Genomic DNA, 17,113 nt, shown 5'->3' with positions numbered 1-17,113 from the left:
ATTGACAAGACCAACTAACACCAGTGAGATCTAGATGGCAAGAGGCAAATGCAGGAACGTCGCTAACAGAAATCAAGGCAATATGGCAATGTCTGAACCCAATTCTCCTTTACCAGCATGTCCTGGATACCCCAGGATACCCCATCACACCAGTAAAACAAGATTTGGATTTAAAATCACTGGTCATGAGGCTGGTACAGGAACACATTAAAGAAATTCAGGAGAAAATGGATCAAAAATTAGAAGCCCTGGCAAGGGAAACACATTGAAAGAAATCCAGGAAAATACAAAAGCAAATAAGGAGGAAAAGCAAAAAACACTTAAAGAAATACAGGAGAACTTTGGTCAACAAGCTGAGGTCATGAAAGAGGAAACACAAAAATCTCTTAAAGAATTACAGGAAAGCACAAACAAGCAAGTGAAGGAGCTAAGCAAAACCATCCAGGATCTATAATCAGAAGTAGAAAAAACTAAGAAAACTCAAAGGGAGACAACTTTGGAGATAGAAAGCCTTGGGAAGAAATCAGGGGACATAGATGCAAATATCAGCAACAGAATACAAGAGATAGAAGAAAGAATCTCAGATGCTGAAGATACCATAGAAACCATGGACTCAACAGTTAAAGAAAATGCAAAATGCAAAAAGCTTGTAACCCAAAATATCCAGGAAATCCAGGACACAATGAGAAGATCAAACCTAAGGATAATAGGCATAATGAGAGTGAAGATTTACAACTTAAAGGGCCAGCAAATATTTTCAACAAAATTATGGAAGAAAACTTCCCTAACCTAAAGAGAGAGATGCCCATGAATATACAAGAAGCCTACAGAACTCCAAACAGACTGGACCAGAACAGAAATACTTCCCGTCACATAATAATCAAAACACCAAATGTACTAAACAAAGAAAGAATATTAAAGGCAGTAAGAGAAAAAGGCCAAGTAACATATAAAGGAAGACCTATCAGAATCACAGCAGACTTTTCACCTGAGACTATGAAGGCTAGAAGATCCTGGGCAGATCTCATGCAGACTCTAAGAAAACACAAATGCCAGCCAAAACTACTATATCCAGCAAAACTCTTAATCACCATAGATGGAGAAACTAAGATATTCCATGACAAAACCAAGTTTACCCAATATCTATCCACAAACCCAGCCCTACAAAGGATAATAGGAGGAAAACACCAATACAAGGAGGGAAACTTCACCCTGGAAAAAGCAAGATAGTAACCTTTCATCAAACCCAAAAGAAATTAACCAATCAAATTTAAAAAATAACGTCAAAAATGACAGGAAGTAACAATCACTATTCCTTAATATCTCTTAACATCAATGGACTCAATGCCCCACTAAAAAGACATAGACTAACCGACTGGATATGTAAACAGGACCCTACATTTTGCTGCTTACAGGAAACACACCTCAGTGTCAAAGACAAACACTACCTTAGAGTAAAAGGCTGGAAGACAATTATACAAGCAAATGGTCTCAGGAAACAAGCTGGAGTAGCCATTTTAATATCAGATAAAATTGACTTTCAACCCAAAGTCATCAAAAGAGACTCTGAGGGACACTTCTTGCTGGTCAAAGGAAAAATACAACAAGAAGAACTCTCAATCCTGAACATCTACACTCCAAATGCAAGGGCACCCTCGTTCGTAAAAGAAACTTTATTAAAGCTCAAAGCACACATTGCACCTAACACAATATTTGTAGGTGACTTCAACACTGAACTTTCCTCAATGAACCAATCAGGAAAACAGAAACTAAACAGAGACACAATGAAACCAATTGAAGCTTTGAACCAATTAGATTTAACAGATATATAGAGAATATTCTATCCTAAAGCAAAAGAATATGCCTTTTTCTCAGCACCTCATGGTACCTTCTCCAAAATTGACCATATAATTGGTCACAAGACAGACCTCAACAAATATAAGAAGATCGAACTAATCCCATGCCTCCTATCAGATCACTATGGAGTAAAAGTGGTCTTCAATAGCAACAAAAACAACAGAAAACCCACATACACGTGGAAACTGAACAATATTCTACTCATTGATACCTTGGTCAAGGAAGAAATAAAGAAAGAAATTAAAGACTTTTTAGAACACAATGAAAATGAAGACACAACATACCCAAATCTTTGGGACACAATGAAAGCAGTGCTAAGAGGAAAACTCATAGCCCTGAGTGCCTCCAAAAAGAAAATGGAGGGAGCATACACTACCAGCTTAATGACACACCTGAAAGCCCTGGAACAAAAAGAAGCTATTTCACCCAGGAGGAGTAGAAGGCAGGAAATCATCAAACTCAGGGCTGAAATCAATCAAGTAGAAACAAAGAGAACCATACAAAGAATCAACAAAACCAGGAGCTGCTTCTTCGAGAAAAACAACAAGATAGATAAACCCTTAGCCAGACTAACCAAAGGGCACAGAGACAGTATCCAGATTAACAAACGTAGAAAGGAAAAGGGAGATATAACAACAGAAACTGAGGAAATTCAAAAAATCATTAGATCCTACTACAAAAGCCTATACTCAACACAACTGGAGAATCTGGAGGAAATGGACAGTTTCCTAGACAGATATCCGACACCAGAACTAAATCAGGATCAAATAGATCAACTAAACAGTCCCATAACACCTGAAGAAATAAAAAGGGTCATAGAAAGTCTCCCAACCAAAAAAAGCACGGGACCAGATGGCTGCAGTGCAGCGTTCTATCAGACCTTCATAGAAGACCTAACACCAATACTCTTAGAGTAGAGTTCCTTCTGTTTCTATTTTGTGGAATAGAGTTCCTTCTGTTTCTATTCCACAAAATAGAAACAGAAGGAACTCTACCCAACTCGTTCTATGAAGCCACAATTACGCTGATACCAAAACCACACAAATATCCAACAAAGAAAGAGAACTTCAGGCCAATTTCTCTTATGAATATTGATGCAAAAATACTTACTAAAATTTTTGCCAACCGAATCCAAGAACACATCAAAACGATCATCCACCATGATCAAGTAGGCTTCATCTCAGGGATGCAGGGATGGGTTCAATATAAGGAAATCCATCAATGCTATCCACTACATAAACAAACTCAAAGAAAAAAAACCATATGATCATCTCATTAGATGCAGAAAAAGCATTTGACAAAATCCAGCATTATTTCATGCTAAAAGTATTGGAAAGAACAGGAATTCAAGGCCCATACCTAAACATCATTAAAGCAATATACAGCAAACCGGTAGCCAACATCAAACTAAATGGAGAGAAACTTGAAGCAATCCCACTAAAATCAGGGACTAGACAAGGCTGTCCTCTCTCTCCATATCTTTTCAATATAGTACTTGAAGTTCTAGCTAGAGCAATTAGACAACATAAGGAGGTCAAGGGGATACAAATTGGAAAGGAAGAAGTCAAATTATCACTATTTGCAGATGACATGATAGTCTACTTAAGTGACCCGAAAACCTCCACCAGAGAACTCCTACAGCTGATAAACAACTTCAGCAAAGTGGCTGGTTATAAAATCAACTCAAGCAAATCAGTTGCCTTCCTATACTCAAAGGATAAGCAGGCTGAGAAATAAGTTAGGGAAATGACACCCTTCAAAATAGCCACAAACAATATAAAGTATCTTGGTGTGACTCTAACCAAACAAGTGAAAGATCTATATGACAAGAACTTCAGGTCTCTGAAGAAGGAAATCGAAGAAGACCTCGGAAAATGGAAAAATCTGCCATGCTCGTGGATTTGCAGGATTAATATAGTTAAAATGGCCATCTTGCCAAAAGTGATATACAGATTCAATGCAATCCCCATCAAAATCCCAACTCAGTTCTTCACAGAGTTAGAAAAAGCAATTCTCAAATTCATCTGGAATAACAAGAAACCCAGGATAGCTAAAACTATTCTCAACAACAAAAGAAATTCTGGGGGAATCAGTATCCCTGACATCAAGCAATACTACAGAGCAATAGTGTTAAAAACTGCATGGTATTGGCACAGTGACAGACAAGTGGACCAATGGAATAGAATTGAAGATCCAGAAATGAATCCACACACCTATGGTCACTTGATCTTCGACAAAGGAGCCAAAAACATCCAGTGGAAAAAAGATAGCCTTTTCAACAAATGGTGCTGGATTAACTGGAGGTCAGCATGCAGAAGAATGCGAATCGATCCATTCTTATCTCCATGTACTAAACTTCACTCCAAGCAGATCAAGGACCTCCATGTAAAACCAGACACACTGAAACTAATAGAAAAGAGACTGGGGGAGACCCTTGAGGACATGGGCACAGGGGAAAAGTTCCTGAACAGATCACCAATAGCTTTTGCTTTAAGATCAAGAATTGACAAGTGGGACCTCATAAAATTACAAAGTTTCTGTAAGGCAAAGGACACTGTTAAAAGGACAAAACGGCAACCATCAAATTGGGAAAGGATATTCACCAACCCCACATCTGATAGAGGGCTAATATCCAATATATACAAAGAACTCAAGAAGTTAGACCCCAGGGAACCAAATAACCCTATTAAAAAATGGGGTACAGATCTTAACAAAGAATTTTCACCTTAAGAAATTCGGATGGCTGAGAGGCACTTAAGAAGTGCTCAACATCATTAGTCATTAGGGAAATGCAGATCAAAACAACCCTGAGATTTCACCTTACACCAGTCAGAATGGCTAAGGTCAAAATCTCAGGAGACAGCAGGTGTTGGCGAGGATGTGGAGAAAGAGGAACTTTCCTCCACTGCTGGTGGGGCTGAAAGATGGTACAACCACTGTGGAAATCAGTCTGGAGGTTCCTCAGAAAACTGGACATGAGACTTCCAGAGGACCCTGCTATACCTCTCCTGGGCATATACCTAAAGGATTCCCTGGCATGCAATAAAGACACATGCTCCATTATGTTCATAGCAGCCTTATTTATAATAGCCAGAAGCTGGAAAGAACCCAGATGCCCCTCAAAGGAGGAATGGATACAGAAAATGTGGTATATTTACACAATGGAATACTACTCAGCAATTAGAAACAATGAATTCACAAAATTTTTAGGCAACTGGTTTGATCTAGAAAATATCATCCTAAGTGAGGTAACCCAATCACAAAAGAATACACATGGAATGCAATCTCTGATAAGTGGATATTAGTTAGCCCAGAAGCCCTGAATACCCAAGGCACAAATCACATAACAAATGACTCCCATGAAGAAGTATGGAGAGGGTCCTGATCCTGGAAAGGATTGATCTAGCATGGGAAGGGAATATAAGGACAGAGAAAAAGGAGGGAGGTGATTGGAGAAGGGATGGAGAGAAGAAGGTTTATGGGACATATGGGGAGGGGGAATCCGGGAAAGGGGAAATCATTTGAAATGTAAACAAAGAATATAGAAAAATAAAAATATTAAAAAAATTAATTAAAGAAGAAAATATATATATATATCGAATAAAATTTTAAAAATAAATAAATAAATAAATAAGGCTGCTATTAAAAAAAAAAAAAAGAGGAAAACTCATAGCTTTGAGTACCTCCAAAAAGAAATTCGAGAGAGCATACACTAGAAGATTAACGGAACAACTGAAAGCCCTGGAACAAAAAGAAGCTAATTCACCCAGGAATTAGAAGCAGGAGAAGAAGACAGGAAATCAAACTCAGGGCTGAAATCAATCAAGTAGAAACCAAGAGAACCATACAAGGAATCAACAAAACCAAAAGCTGGTTCTTTGAAAAAATCAACAAGATAGATAAACCCTTAGCCAGACTAACCAAAGGGCACAGAGAAAGTATCCAAATTAACAAAATTAGAAATGAAAACGGAGATATTACAACAGAAACTGAGGAAATTCAAAAAATCATCAGATCCTACTACAAAAACCTGTACTCAACACAACTGGAGAATCTGGAGGAAATGGACATTTTCTTAGACAGATACCAATTACCAAAATTAAACCAGGATCAAATAGACCATCTAAACAGACCCATAACCCCTAAAGAATTAGAAGGGGTCATAGATAGGCTTCCAACCAAAAAAAGCAAGGACCAGATGGTTTTATTGCAGAATTCTATCAGACCTTCAAAGAAGACTTAACACCAATACTCTTCAAACTTTTCCACCAAATAGAAACAGAAGGAACACTACCCAACTCCTTCTTAGAAGCTACTATTACACTGATACCAAAACCACACAAAGATCCAACTAAGACAAAGAATTTCACGCCAATTTTCCTTGTGAATATCGATGCAAAAATACTAAATAAAATTCTTGCCCACCGAATCCAAGAGCAAACACATCAAATCGATCATCCACCATGATCAAGTAGCCTTCATTCCAGGGATGCAGGGATGGTTCAATATAAGGAAATCCATAAATGCTATCCACTACATAAACAAACTCAAAGAAAAAAAACCACATGATCATTTCATTAGATGGTGAAAAAGCATTTGACAAAATTCAGCATCCTTTCATGCTAAAAGTCTTGGAACGGACAGGAATTCAAGGCCCATATCTAAACATAGTAAAAGCAATATACAGCAAACCGGTAGCCAACATCAAACTAAATGGAGAGAAACTTGAAGCAATCCCACTAAAATCAGGGACTAGACAAGGCTGCCCCCTCTCTCCATATCTTTTCAATATAGTTCTTGAAGTCCTAGCTAGAGCAATTAAACAACATAAGGAAGTCAAAGGGATATAAATTGGAAAGGAAGAAGTCAAACTATCATTATTTGCAGATGATATGATAGTATACTTAAGTGACCCTAAAAACTCTACTAGACAACTCCTACAGCTGATAAACAACTTCAGCAAAGTGGCTGGCTACAAAATCAACTCAAGCAAATCAGTAGCCTTTATATATTCAAAGGATAAACAGACTGAGAAAGAAATTAGGGAAATGACTCCCCTCATAATAGCTACAAACAGCATAAAGTATCTTGCGGTGACTCTAACCAAACAAGTGAAAGACCTATATGACAAGAACTTCAGATCTCTGAAGAAGGATATTGAAGAAGATCTCAGAAAATGGAAAAATCTTCCATGCTCATGGATTGGCAGGATTAATATAGTTAAAATGGCTATCTTGCCAAAGGCAATCTACAGATTCAATGCTATCCCCATAAAAATCCCAACCCAGTTCTTCATAGAGTTAGAAAGAGCAATTCTCAAATTCATCTGGAATAACAAAAAACCCAGGATAGCTAAAACTATTCTCAACAGTAAAAGAACTTCGGGGGATTCAGTATCCCAGACTTTAAACTTTACTACAGAGCAATAGTGATAAAAACTGCATGGTATTGGTACAATGTCAGGCAAGTGGATCAATGGAATAGGATTGAAGACCCAGAAATGAACCCACACACCTATGGCCACTTGATCTTCGACAAAAGAACTGAAAGCATCCAGTGGAAAAAAGATATCTTTTACAACAAATGGTGCTGGTTCAATTGGAGGTCAGCATGCAGAAGAATGCGAATCGATCCATTCTTATCTCCTTGTACTAAGCTCAACTCCAAGTGGATCAAGGACCTCCACATAAAACTTGACACACTGAAACTAATAGAAAAGAAACTGGGGAAGACCCTTGAGGACATGGGCACAGGGGAAAAGTTACTGAATAGAACACCAATAGCTTATGCTCTAAGATCAAGAATTGACAAATGGGACCTCATACAACTACAAAGTTTCTGTAAGGCAAAGTGTCTTACACTGTCAAAAGGACGAAACCTCAACCAACAGATTGGGAAAGGATCTTCACCAACCCTAAATCCGACAGAGGGCTAATATCTAATACATACAAAGAACTCAAGAAGGTAGAACCCAGAGAACCAAATAACCCCATTACAAAGTGGGGTACGGAGCTAAACAAAGAATTTTCACATGAAGAACTTTGGAGGGCTGAGAAACACCTTAAGAAATGTTCAACATCATTAATCATTAGGGAAATGCAAATCAAAACAACCCTGAGATTTCACCTCACACCAGTCAGAATGGCTAAGGTCAAAACTCAGGAGACAGCAGGTGTTGGCGAGGATGTGGAGAAAGAGGAACACTCCTCCACTGCTGGTGGGATTGCAAGATGGTGCAACCACTTTGGAAATCAGTCTGGAGGTTACGCAGAAAACTGGGCATGAAACTTCCTGAGGACCCTGTTATACCACTCCTGGGCATATATACCCAGAGGATTCTTCAGCATGCAATAAGGACATATGCTCCACTATGTTCATAGCAGCCCTATTTGTAGTAGCCAGAAGCTGGAAAGAACTCAAGTGTCCTTCAACGGAGTAATGGATACAAAAAATGTGGTATATTTACATAATGGAGTACTATTCAGCTATTAGAAACAATGAATTCATGAAATTCATAGACAAATGGATGGAGCTGGAGAACATCATACTAAGTGAGGTGACACAGTCTCAAAAGATCAATCATGGTATGCACTCACTGATAAGTGGATATTAGCCTAGAAAGTTTGAATACCCAAGGCATAATCCACATATTAAATGATGTCCAAAAAGAATGGAGAAGTGACCCCTGGTTCCGGAAAGACTCAGTGCAAGAGTATAGGGGACTTCCAGAACAGGGAAGCGGGAAGGGGTAGATGGAGGAACAGGGGAAGGGAAGAGGGCTTATGGGACTTGCAGGGAATGGGGACCCAGAAAAGGGGAAATCATTTGAAATGTAAATAAAAAATATATCAATAAAAAATAAAAAGAAAAAAAAGAAATCAAAGAAGAAGAAATCATACATAAATGAATGTTGGAAAAGCCTACACAGGAGAGAAGAGTAAGAATTACCAACTTGGTCCTTTCAATCTCATTTTCCATGAAGTACTGGAACATGGAGGAGGAAACATAGGAATCACTGGACAGGGACTGATATAGAGTGAGTGGTTATTGAGGATACAAGAAATCTTCCTACATGCACCATGTTGAACTGGTACAGCCATTGCTGTGGTTTCTTGCCATGACCTGAATCATGGCCATGCTGATAATCACAGGGCTCAGACTAGCATGCTATGAATTGTGTGTGCAGAAAACAGAAGGTCATGCTCTGGGTGTTGACCTCAATGTATAGTCAGCATGAGTTGGGATAAATGCCATATGCTTGGAGTCTAAGAGTGGTTTTGAACTCAGAGATACACCTGCCTCAGCTTTGCAAGTGCTATGATGAAAGACAATATGCAAAACTCTTGCTTCAATAGATCAGTTCTTGCATATCTGTCTGGCCGAAGAATTTTCCTGTGTAAGGATCTCACACAACTTACCTGCACCATCCATATCCGAAAATGAGCAAGTGGGTGGAGACTCAATTATTGACTCAGAGGCCTGCTTTGGCTGTGAGGGTGTGGCTATAAAGGGAAGGTTCAGCTGAAAACTATATAAAGGGTCACAGCAGGCAGAGAAACACTCATTCTCTTGAAGCCTGAAGTTACAGCCTCCCCCTGCCTGAATATGGTGATCTGCCACCAGTGTCCAGAGCAAGTAAGTCCCTCAGCTTCCTAAGTATATCTCATCTCATGCAGCCTAGTCTAGCCTTGTCCTCACGTGAAATTTTGTTTATGTCATTTCTTACTTGCTGTTTCTTTTTTGAGATGAGTTCTCTCTACATAAGTTTGTCTGGCCTGCATCCTAGATACTCTGCTCTTTTTGTCGTATGTCCACTTACCAGTTAGTACATATCGTGCATGTCATTTTAGGTCTGTGTTACCTCACTCAGGATGATGTTTTCTAGTTCCAATTATTTGCCTGCAAAATTCTTGATGTCCTCATTTTTTATTAGCCACATTATATTCCATTGTGTAAATGAGCTACATTTTCTGTATCCATTCTTTGTTTGAGCACTGTCTGCTTTGTTTGCAGCTTCTGGCTATTACAAATAAGGCTGCTAAGAACATGGAGGAGCACGTGTCTTTGCAGTACAGTGGGGCAACTTGTATGTATATGACCAGGAATGATATAGCTGGCTCATCAAGTAGAAGTGATTCCAATTTTCTGAGAAACAACCAGATTGTTTTCCAGAGTGGTTAAAATAGTTTGCAATCCCACCAAAAGTGGAGGAGTATTGTATTTCTCCACATCCTCACCAGCATGTGTAGCCACTGGAGTTTTTTATCTTAGCCATTCTGATTGTTGTAAGGTGGAAGCTTAAGACCATGCTTATGTGCATTTCCCTGAAGACTAAGGACTGTGAATATTTCTTTAAGTGCTTCTTGGTCATTTGAGATTTTTCTAACTTTGAATAAGGGGAAGGGTTGAAGAACTCGAAGGGGAGGGAGACCCCATAGTAATTCTATAAGTTTCAACTAACCTGGGTCCCTGGAAGTTCCCAGAGACTAAGCCACCCATCTTGGCAGCATACACAGACTCATCCAAAGTCCCAGTACATATACAGCAGAACACTGCCTGGACTAGCTTCAGTGGGAAAGACTTGAGACCTTTGAGAAGCGGAATTCCTGAGTGTTTCGGGGGTAGCAACCTCTTGGGGGAAAGCAGGAGTAGAAATTGGATGAGGCACTGAAGGAGGGGGCAATGGATAGAATGTAACTTAAGATTGTAGGCCTTAAACTCACAAAGATTCTCCAACCTCATTCACCTGAGGGCTGCTTGACCAGAATATCCAAGTGTGTTCTCAGTTACATCTGATTATTAACTAGGTGATGGTGGTTTCTGTGGAGATTTTAAATTTGATTTAGTTTTGTTTTTCTTTCTTGAGACAGTCTCCCTAAGAATGTCAGGGTGACCTTGAATTCTAGGCCCTCTATGCTGGATTATTAGATGTGAGTTACTCAAGTCACTTTAAGCCTGGAATTTGTTGGTGTGCTTTTAATCCCAGCAACAGAGAGGCAGAGGAAAGCTGTGAGTGTAAAAATAGCCAGACATTATATGTGTCTTTTACAAAAGCAAAACAAGGGGCTGGAGAATTGGCTCCGTTATTAAGAACACTGCATGTTGTCCCAGAGGTACTGTGTTCATTTCCCAGTAACTAACTATATCCCACAACCATCTATAATGGGACGTGATGTTTGAAGACATGGGCAGTGCACTCATATACATTAAATAAATAAATAGATACATAACTAAATAATGCAAAACTAGCAAATAAACACAAAATACAAAAAAGAAATGATATTTGTATCTACTCATTGATAAGTAGTCTCTTATTTTAATGAAACTTAGGATGTCCTCAAACTTGAAGAAAGAAGCCTGTATATACACATACATACATATATGTGTGTGTATGTAGTGTATATGTCCATGTATATGTATGTGTAGGTATGTGTGTGTGTGTATTTAATTGACATTCCATCACAATCACAGTCTCCCTCGTCTCTTCCCATACCCACCCTTGAAAGCAACAGTAAAGCAGAGGGTGGATAGTATCTAAGTTTAATGGCAGCCTAATTTATATAGCAAGTTTCAAACAGCTAAGATCTCATGTCTCAAGAAATACAAAACACACCAATTAACAAACAAAACCAAGCAAAGTATTTTCAATTGATATTGGTATATTCTTCTAATGAACCCAAGATGTATTCAAAATTTCAGGAAGAATCCAGCCTTTTTTTATTAGGTGTTCAATAACAAAGCTGAGTATAACTTAAAATTTAAATTTCTGGTCCTTTTTCTTACATTTTTTGGTCTTCTTTTGTTTCTGCATGTCTCAGGCTAGCTGTTCTGTTGCTGTAGAAGTAACCAATTATCTATAATATTGAGCTAGTGATGTTGTCTTCAGCATGTAAATTATAATCTGCACCTCATAGTCTCTTCTTTCTGGATGCTTTATAAAGAGTTACAGAACACGCCAATGGCTATTGAAGGATTACTGACTTTAGTGTTTCTTTCCCACTCCACCTCTGTAGTTTGCAGACCTCAACCTTGGAACTTTGCCAACACCTTTTCAAAAAGCCTGTATGGGTCATGATCAAAGATTGATGTCAATAACTAATGATGGGAATTTCAAAGATGCTGTGACTTATTCCATGCAGTGTAGCTGGATAAATAGAGATTTGGAGAATTTGGAATTTGATTTTCTTTGATTTTTTTGAGGGCCTGGAGAGCTAAGCACAGTCTATCCAATACCGGACTGAGGCTTCAGAGTTCCTTGCGGGCCATTCCCAGTGGGATGTACGTTCCCTAGCTGTGGCTGCAACTGAATGTAGCCATTGGGAACTAGAATACTTTGGAGACACTTCAGACTACCTGAGAGAATTATGGCTTTAAAACCCAGCACAGGCCAGATCAAGCATTTATGGATTAGACATGCTATGTTGACAAAGGCTGAGCAGTGATGGAACACACATGTAATCTCAGCACTTGGGAGGCAGAGGCAGGCAATTCTCCGTGGAGTACAGGCCTCTGTGAACTACACAGCAAGTTTCAGTACAGACAAGGATATAGGTATTTCTGTAAAGACATTATCTCAATGGACAAACAACAACAACAACAACAAAACAAATGAGTGTGCTCAAATTGGTCAACTAAGTTCTGCATCCTCAGCCCTAGTGATCTAGCCCCAACACCTCCCTATGTGGGAAGAAAGGCTTCCTAATTTTCTTGTCATTAATGGTATATGTTTCCCTACTTCCATAGGATGACTCTTTAGAAGAAGACACAATAAATGTCTACTCCCCACCCACCCTGGTGAAGTCAACAAGACAGAAGCTACAGAGTGAGGAGGCCTTGACCATTACTTCTCTCAAGGACCTGCCCAATAGTCTGTTCCCAAAGATGTTTGAGGAAGCCTTCATTAATGGACGTACAAAGATCTTGACCACCATGATACCTGTGTGGCCCTTCGCATACCTTTCTGTAGGAATGCTGATAAAGAACCTCTGCCTAGACAATTTGAAGGCTGTTCTTAAGGGGCTAGATATACTGATTTCAAAAACGGAGGTTCGTTCCAGGTAGGCAGGATCTGCTAGGGTTGGAGAAAGGTTCCTCAAGTACTGAGAATGAGAAATTAGGGACAGAGGGTATTTATTTGGCCAACTGTGGATGGGAGGCTTCTGATTTTCAATTTTTTCTTTATCTCATAATCAGGTCTGTTCCTTACTGGAAGAAGATGCTTAGAGTGGTGTAGAGGCTTGGGCCTAGTCTCAGCTATCTGGGAAAATAATGGCTAATATAGAAGACAGAAAAGAGTAGGAAAAGCCCAGGGAAGAATGGGCCTTTTCCGGCATCCCTAAAAGTTTCAAGTGAAATGAGGTTGGGATTAAGGGGACTGGAATTAAGGGAAGTAGGACAGGGCTAAAGATGCCCTTCTTGCAAAGAATGCAATTCATTTTCTCATCATGAGGCTCTGGGTTTGAGTCTAGGCACAGGAATAAAAAAGTTGTGGAAGAAAAAAGCTGAATATGTGAGGTGTGGAAGGAAATCAAACTGTAAGATGTGTTGTCTCTTACTTTCTAAAAATTATACTCATTTCTCCCACAGTAGGTGCAAACTCAGAGAGATCAATTGGAGGGATAGAGACCATGATTTCCATGGGATATGGGCTGGATCCCATGAAGGTGAAAGCCCATCAGAGCTCATGGAACAGAAGCAGGCATTGGAAAACAGTCCTGACTGTGGAGTAAAGAAAGAATTGAGGGTGACAACTCAACTCCAACTCATGGAGGACAGCATTGAAGAATGTGCCACATACTTGTTGCAGTGGGCCCAGCAAAGAAAAGATTCCATTCATCTATGCTGTAAAAAGCTGAAAATTCATGGCTTAAACAAAGCCTCAATCATAGAAATCTTCAAAATTGTACATGCAGACTGTATACAAGATCTCGAGCTATGTTGTCTTTGCCTAGAAGATTTGTATTTTCTTATTCCCTACCTGAAAGAGATGAACAATCTTCTCTCATTCAGTCTAGATAAAATCAAAGATACCATCAATATGGGTTATACTAGAAAGGTTGATGAGGAGAAAGTAATCACAATGAATTCTCCACTTCCCACACTCCACCATCTCCGGGAACTCTATGTAAAAGATGTCCCTTTTTTAAAAGACAATCTGAAAGAATGTCTCAGGTAAGGAGGAACTGAGAGTGTCCAGTAGACCAGAGAAAACACACCTCTTTAATTTCCTGGTCTCTTTCCTTGTTTTTTGTTTTGTTTTGTTTTTGTTTGGTTTTGGTTTGCAAGCTAGGGAGTCTATGATGGTCTGGACACCATAAATCTAGCAATGTTAAAGACATAGCATATCTGAGGAGATGATCTCTGTGATAAGACATGTATGAACAGGCATAAACATGACTCTTATTGCTCATGTGTTTAGTCCAGAAACAGGTTGAGTAGATGAGAACTATGCAACACTGGGTTTCATAATAAAGACAGGATCATGGACCTTGCAGGAACAAAACCTCTGAGAACTTTTAAAAAATAACACTAGGAAGTTATTGAATTTTATTTGGGGTAGCTGGTTCTTCCTATGTGCACCAAGATGGCCTGATATATTCATTGTAGTGGTTTCCTGCAAGATATTGAATCATGTTGATGTTGACAGGCCTCAGACTAACATGGTCTCAGTTGTGTGAGCAGACAAAAGAAGGCCATGTCCTGGGTGGGGGTGACCTGAATACACAGAATGAGTTTGGGAGAATGTCATTTGCTTACCCGCCAATCCTTTCAACCCTCTTCAACACTATTTGCCCAAAAGCAATCATTTCTTCTCTCCCCAGGTGCCTGAAGAAGCCCTTGCAGATACTTTGGATCAAGAGATGTTACCTTTCACAGTCAGACTTGGATTACTTGCCCTATTGCCTGAATATTTTTGAGCTCAAATGTCTGCATCTTATTGAAATACCTTTATGTCATTTACTCCTTGAGCCTCTTGGGTATCTCCTTGAGACAGTTAGATATACCCTAGAATGCCTGCATTTGAAGTCATGTAGAATGGGGGATTCTCAGGTCGATGCCCTGCTGCCTGCCCTAAGACAATGTTCCCATCTCACAGAAATCAATTTCTATGATAATGACCTCTCTCTCCTTTTACTGAAAAATGTTCTACACCACACAGCCAAGCTTAGCCTGCTAACTGAGGAACTGTACCCTGCCCCTCTGGAGTGCTATGAAAACAGGGAGGTAATACTATCAGACAGATTAGAAATTTTTTGCCCTGAGCTCCTGGATATACTCAGGGCCAAAAGACAGCCCAAGAGGGTCACCTTTGCCACAAACCCATGCTCTAAGTGTGGTGGGACCTATGTTTATGATCTGGATACCCAATGTTGCTTTTTTGAAAAGAACCTACTGTATGATTGATTGTGAAACAGAAAAATAGAGTTTTAGTATTGGGGATTGATGAAATCCTAAGTGAAAATCCCTTCCTGAAAGAAGCATAAAAATGTCAATCACCTAAAAGTGTGAGACACAGAGGAAATACAAGATTGTCCTCACAGCTTTTGAATGAGTTTTTCATCTGCTAAAGGTTTCAAGTACTCTTTTCTCCTCTGGGATTTTTGTAGTTTGAGTGTGTTACAATAAAAGCATCCTTCAATAATGATATTGTTCCCCTCTGTTGACTGCACATATACAAGTGTTGACTTACTGGGGAACTGGTATGTCTCTATCAGAGCACAGAGCATAATGATTCCCAGCATTTCTGTATCTGTGTCCAGTTCCTTCATTCCTCATCACCATAATTATGTCAATATCAGATTTGTGCAGTTTCTTTCATCTTAGTAACTGGTCTCATAAATGGCACCAAAAGCACAGGGCTTCACAAAGTGCTCAATGTTTGGGAAGCAAGTTTGTATGCAGTACATTCAGATGAGAAAAAAATGAGTTAGATATGGAGAACAATGGGATGAGGGAACAGGTTCCTTCAGTAGTCAGGAAAATGAGGACCTCGTGAATACCAAGGCAGGCACATTTTGGGAACTATGTCTTTGTATTTAACCTTTACTAGAAGACATTATTTGCAACATATGAACACTTAGAAACCTAATGTCAAAATGAAAAGGTCATGATGTGACCTTAAGCTATCTAGTTTTTTATACCTCCAGAAGAGTTTATATGTTGGGTAAGAGGAGTTTCAGTTAGAGAAATATGTCCTAACACCATTCCCTGGTTCCCCATGACATGTCTTCATGGGGGTCTCACAAACTTCATGTGTAGTGCAGCTTCTTTAAGATATTGGGGTGACTCACTGCAAGCAGCTGAGAAGACAATATTCCCTATGGAACTTATCACAATCTCCTTATTCACTTTAGTCCATCTCTTTAACCTCCAGGCTGGTCATTGTGACTGGACCTAATGCCATGGAGCTCTGCCTCACTTTTCTGTTATGGGTTTTATTTTCCTCTGTACAGTCCCTGGAGAGTTGAGGTTAAATATGTGCACATCCATGCCAGGGTATTTTCTCTTTCAAAAACTGTTCGAGAATTTTCTTTGTGAGATTTTATGAATACCCTGAGACAATTTAAAACCATGAGTTTTCTGGAGGGATGTCCAATTAGAATGAATGATGTTTCTGGCTTGAATCGGGAATGAACTATTCTGTATGTATGCTCAGAGTGAGCCCAAGATACCCTCAGACCATGTTCTCAGCACAGAGGAGCTATGTGCCTTAGAGGATATGTTTAGATATGCCTGTCATCCCAGAACTCAGGCATTCATGGCATGAGGACGAGAAATTCAAGCACAACATTGGCTATCTAGCAAGGTTGCAGCCAGCCTGGGCTTTCCAAAACTATTTCTCAAAACAATTTTAACACTGTGTTAGAAGAGAGACAGGACCCTTGGATCTATGTCACAGAGGGCTGTTTCAGAAAAGTCTAGCCCAGCACAATGGATACAGTTAAGGAAATCAAGAGTGAAAGCAGAGCCAATCCTGGTCATATAACTTTAATATGAGCATCTGGAAGGCAGAGGCAAACAGATCTCTATCAATTTGAGGCCAGGTTGATATGCATATAAAGTTACAGGACAGTCAGTGATTCATGATTATTTCAGAAAAAGACTAGGCTTTAATCCAGAATGTTGCCCGAAATGTCACAAGAGTATTATGAGTTCATTATGTCTAGCCTCTGCAAGCAAAACACCAGCAAAACTAACAAATAATTAGCCAATCATTAGTTGGCACATTTTTAATTTCAGTGTTCCAACAAGAATA

The 17,113-nt window shown here is 39.4% G+C and overlaps 1 protein-coding gene across 1 annotated transcript; it reads left to right on the top strand.

The window, feature by feature from the left end:
* The first annotated feature begins 9,462 nt into the window (after positions 1–9,462).
* LOC127680167 (oogenesin-3-like) lies at positions 9,463–15,188 on the top strand. The gene is given in 5 exon segments (XM_052175734.1): positions 9,463–9,492; positions 12,601–12,914; positions 13,444–14,028; positions 14,679–15,139; positions 15,142–15,188. Coding segments are annotated over 5 exon segments (1,437 nt in total).
* The last annotated feature ends 1,925 nt before the right edge of the window (positions 15,189–17,113 follow it).

Source organism: Apodemus sylvaticus, chromosome 3 (assembly GCF_947179515.1).
Source record: "Apodemus sylvaticus chromosome 3, mApoSyl1.1, whole genome shotgun sequence".
In the NCBI taxonomy this organism is placed as follows: Eukaryota; Metazoa; Chordata; class Mammalia; order Rodentia; family Muridae; genus Apodemus; species Apodemus sylvaticus.
Note: the sequence above shows the minus strand (reverse complement) of the source record. Positions and strands in the feature narration are given on the sequence as shown.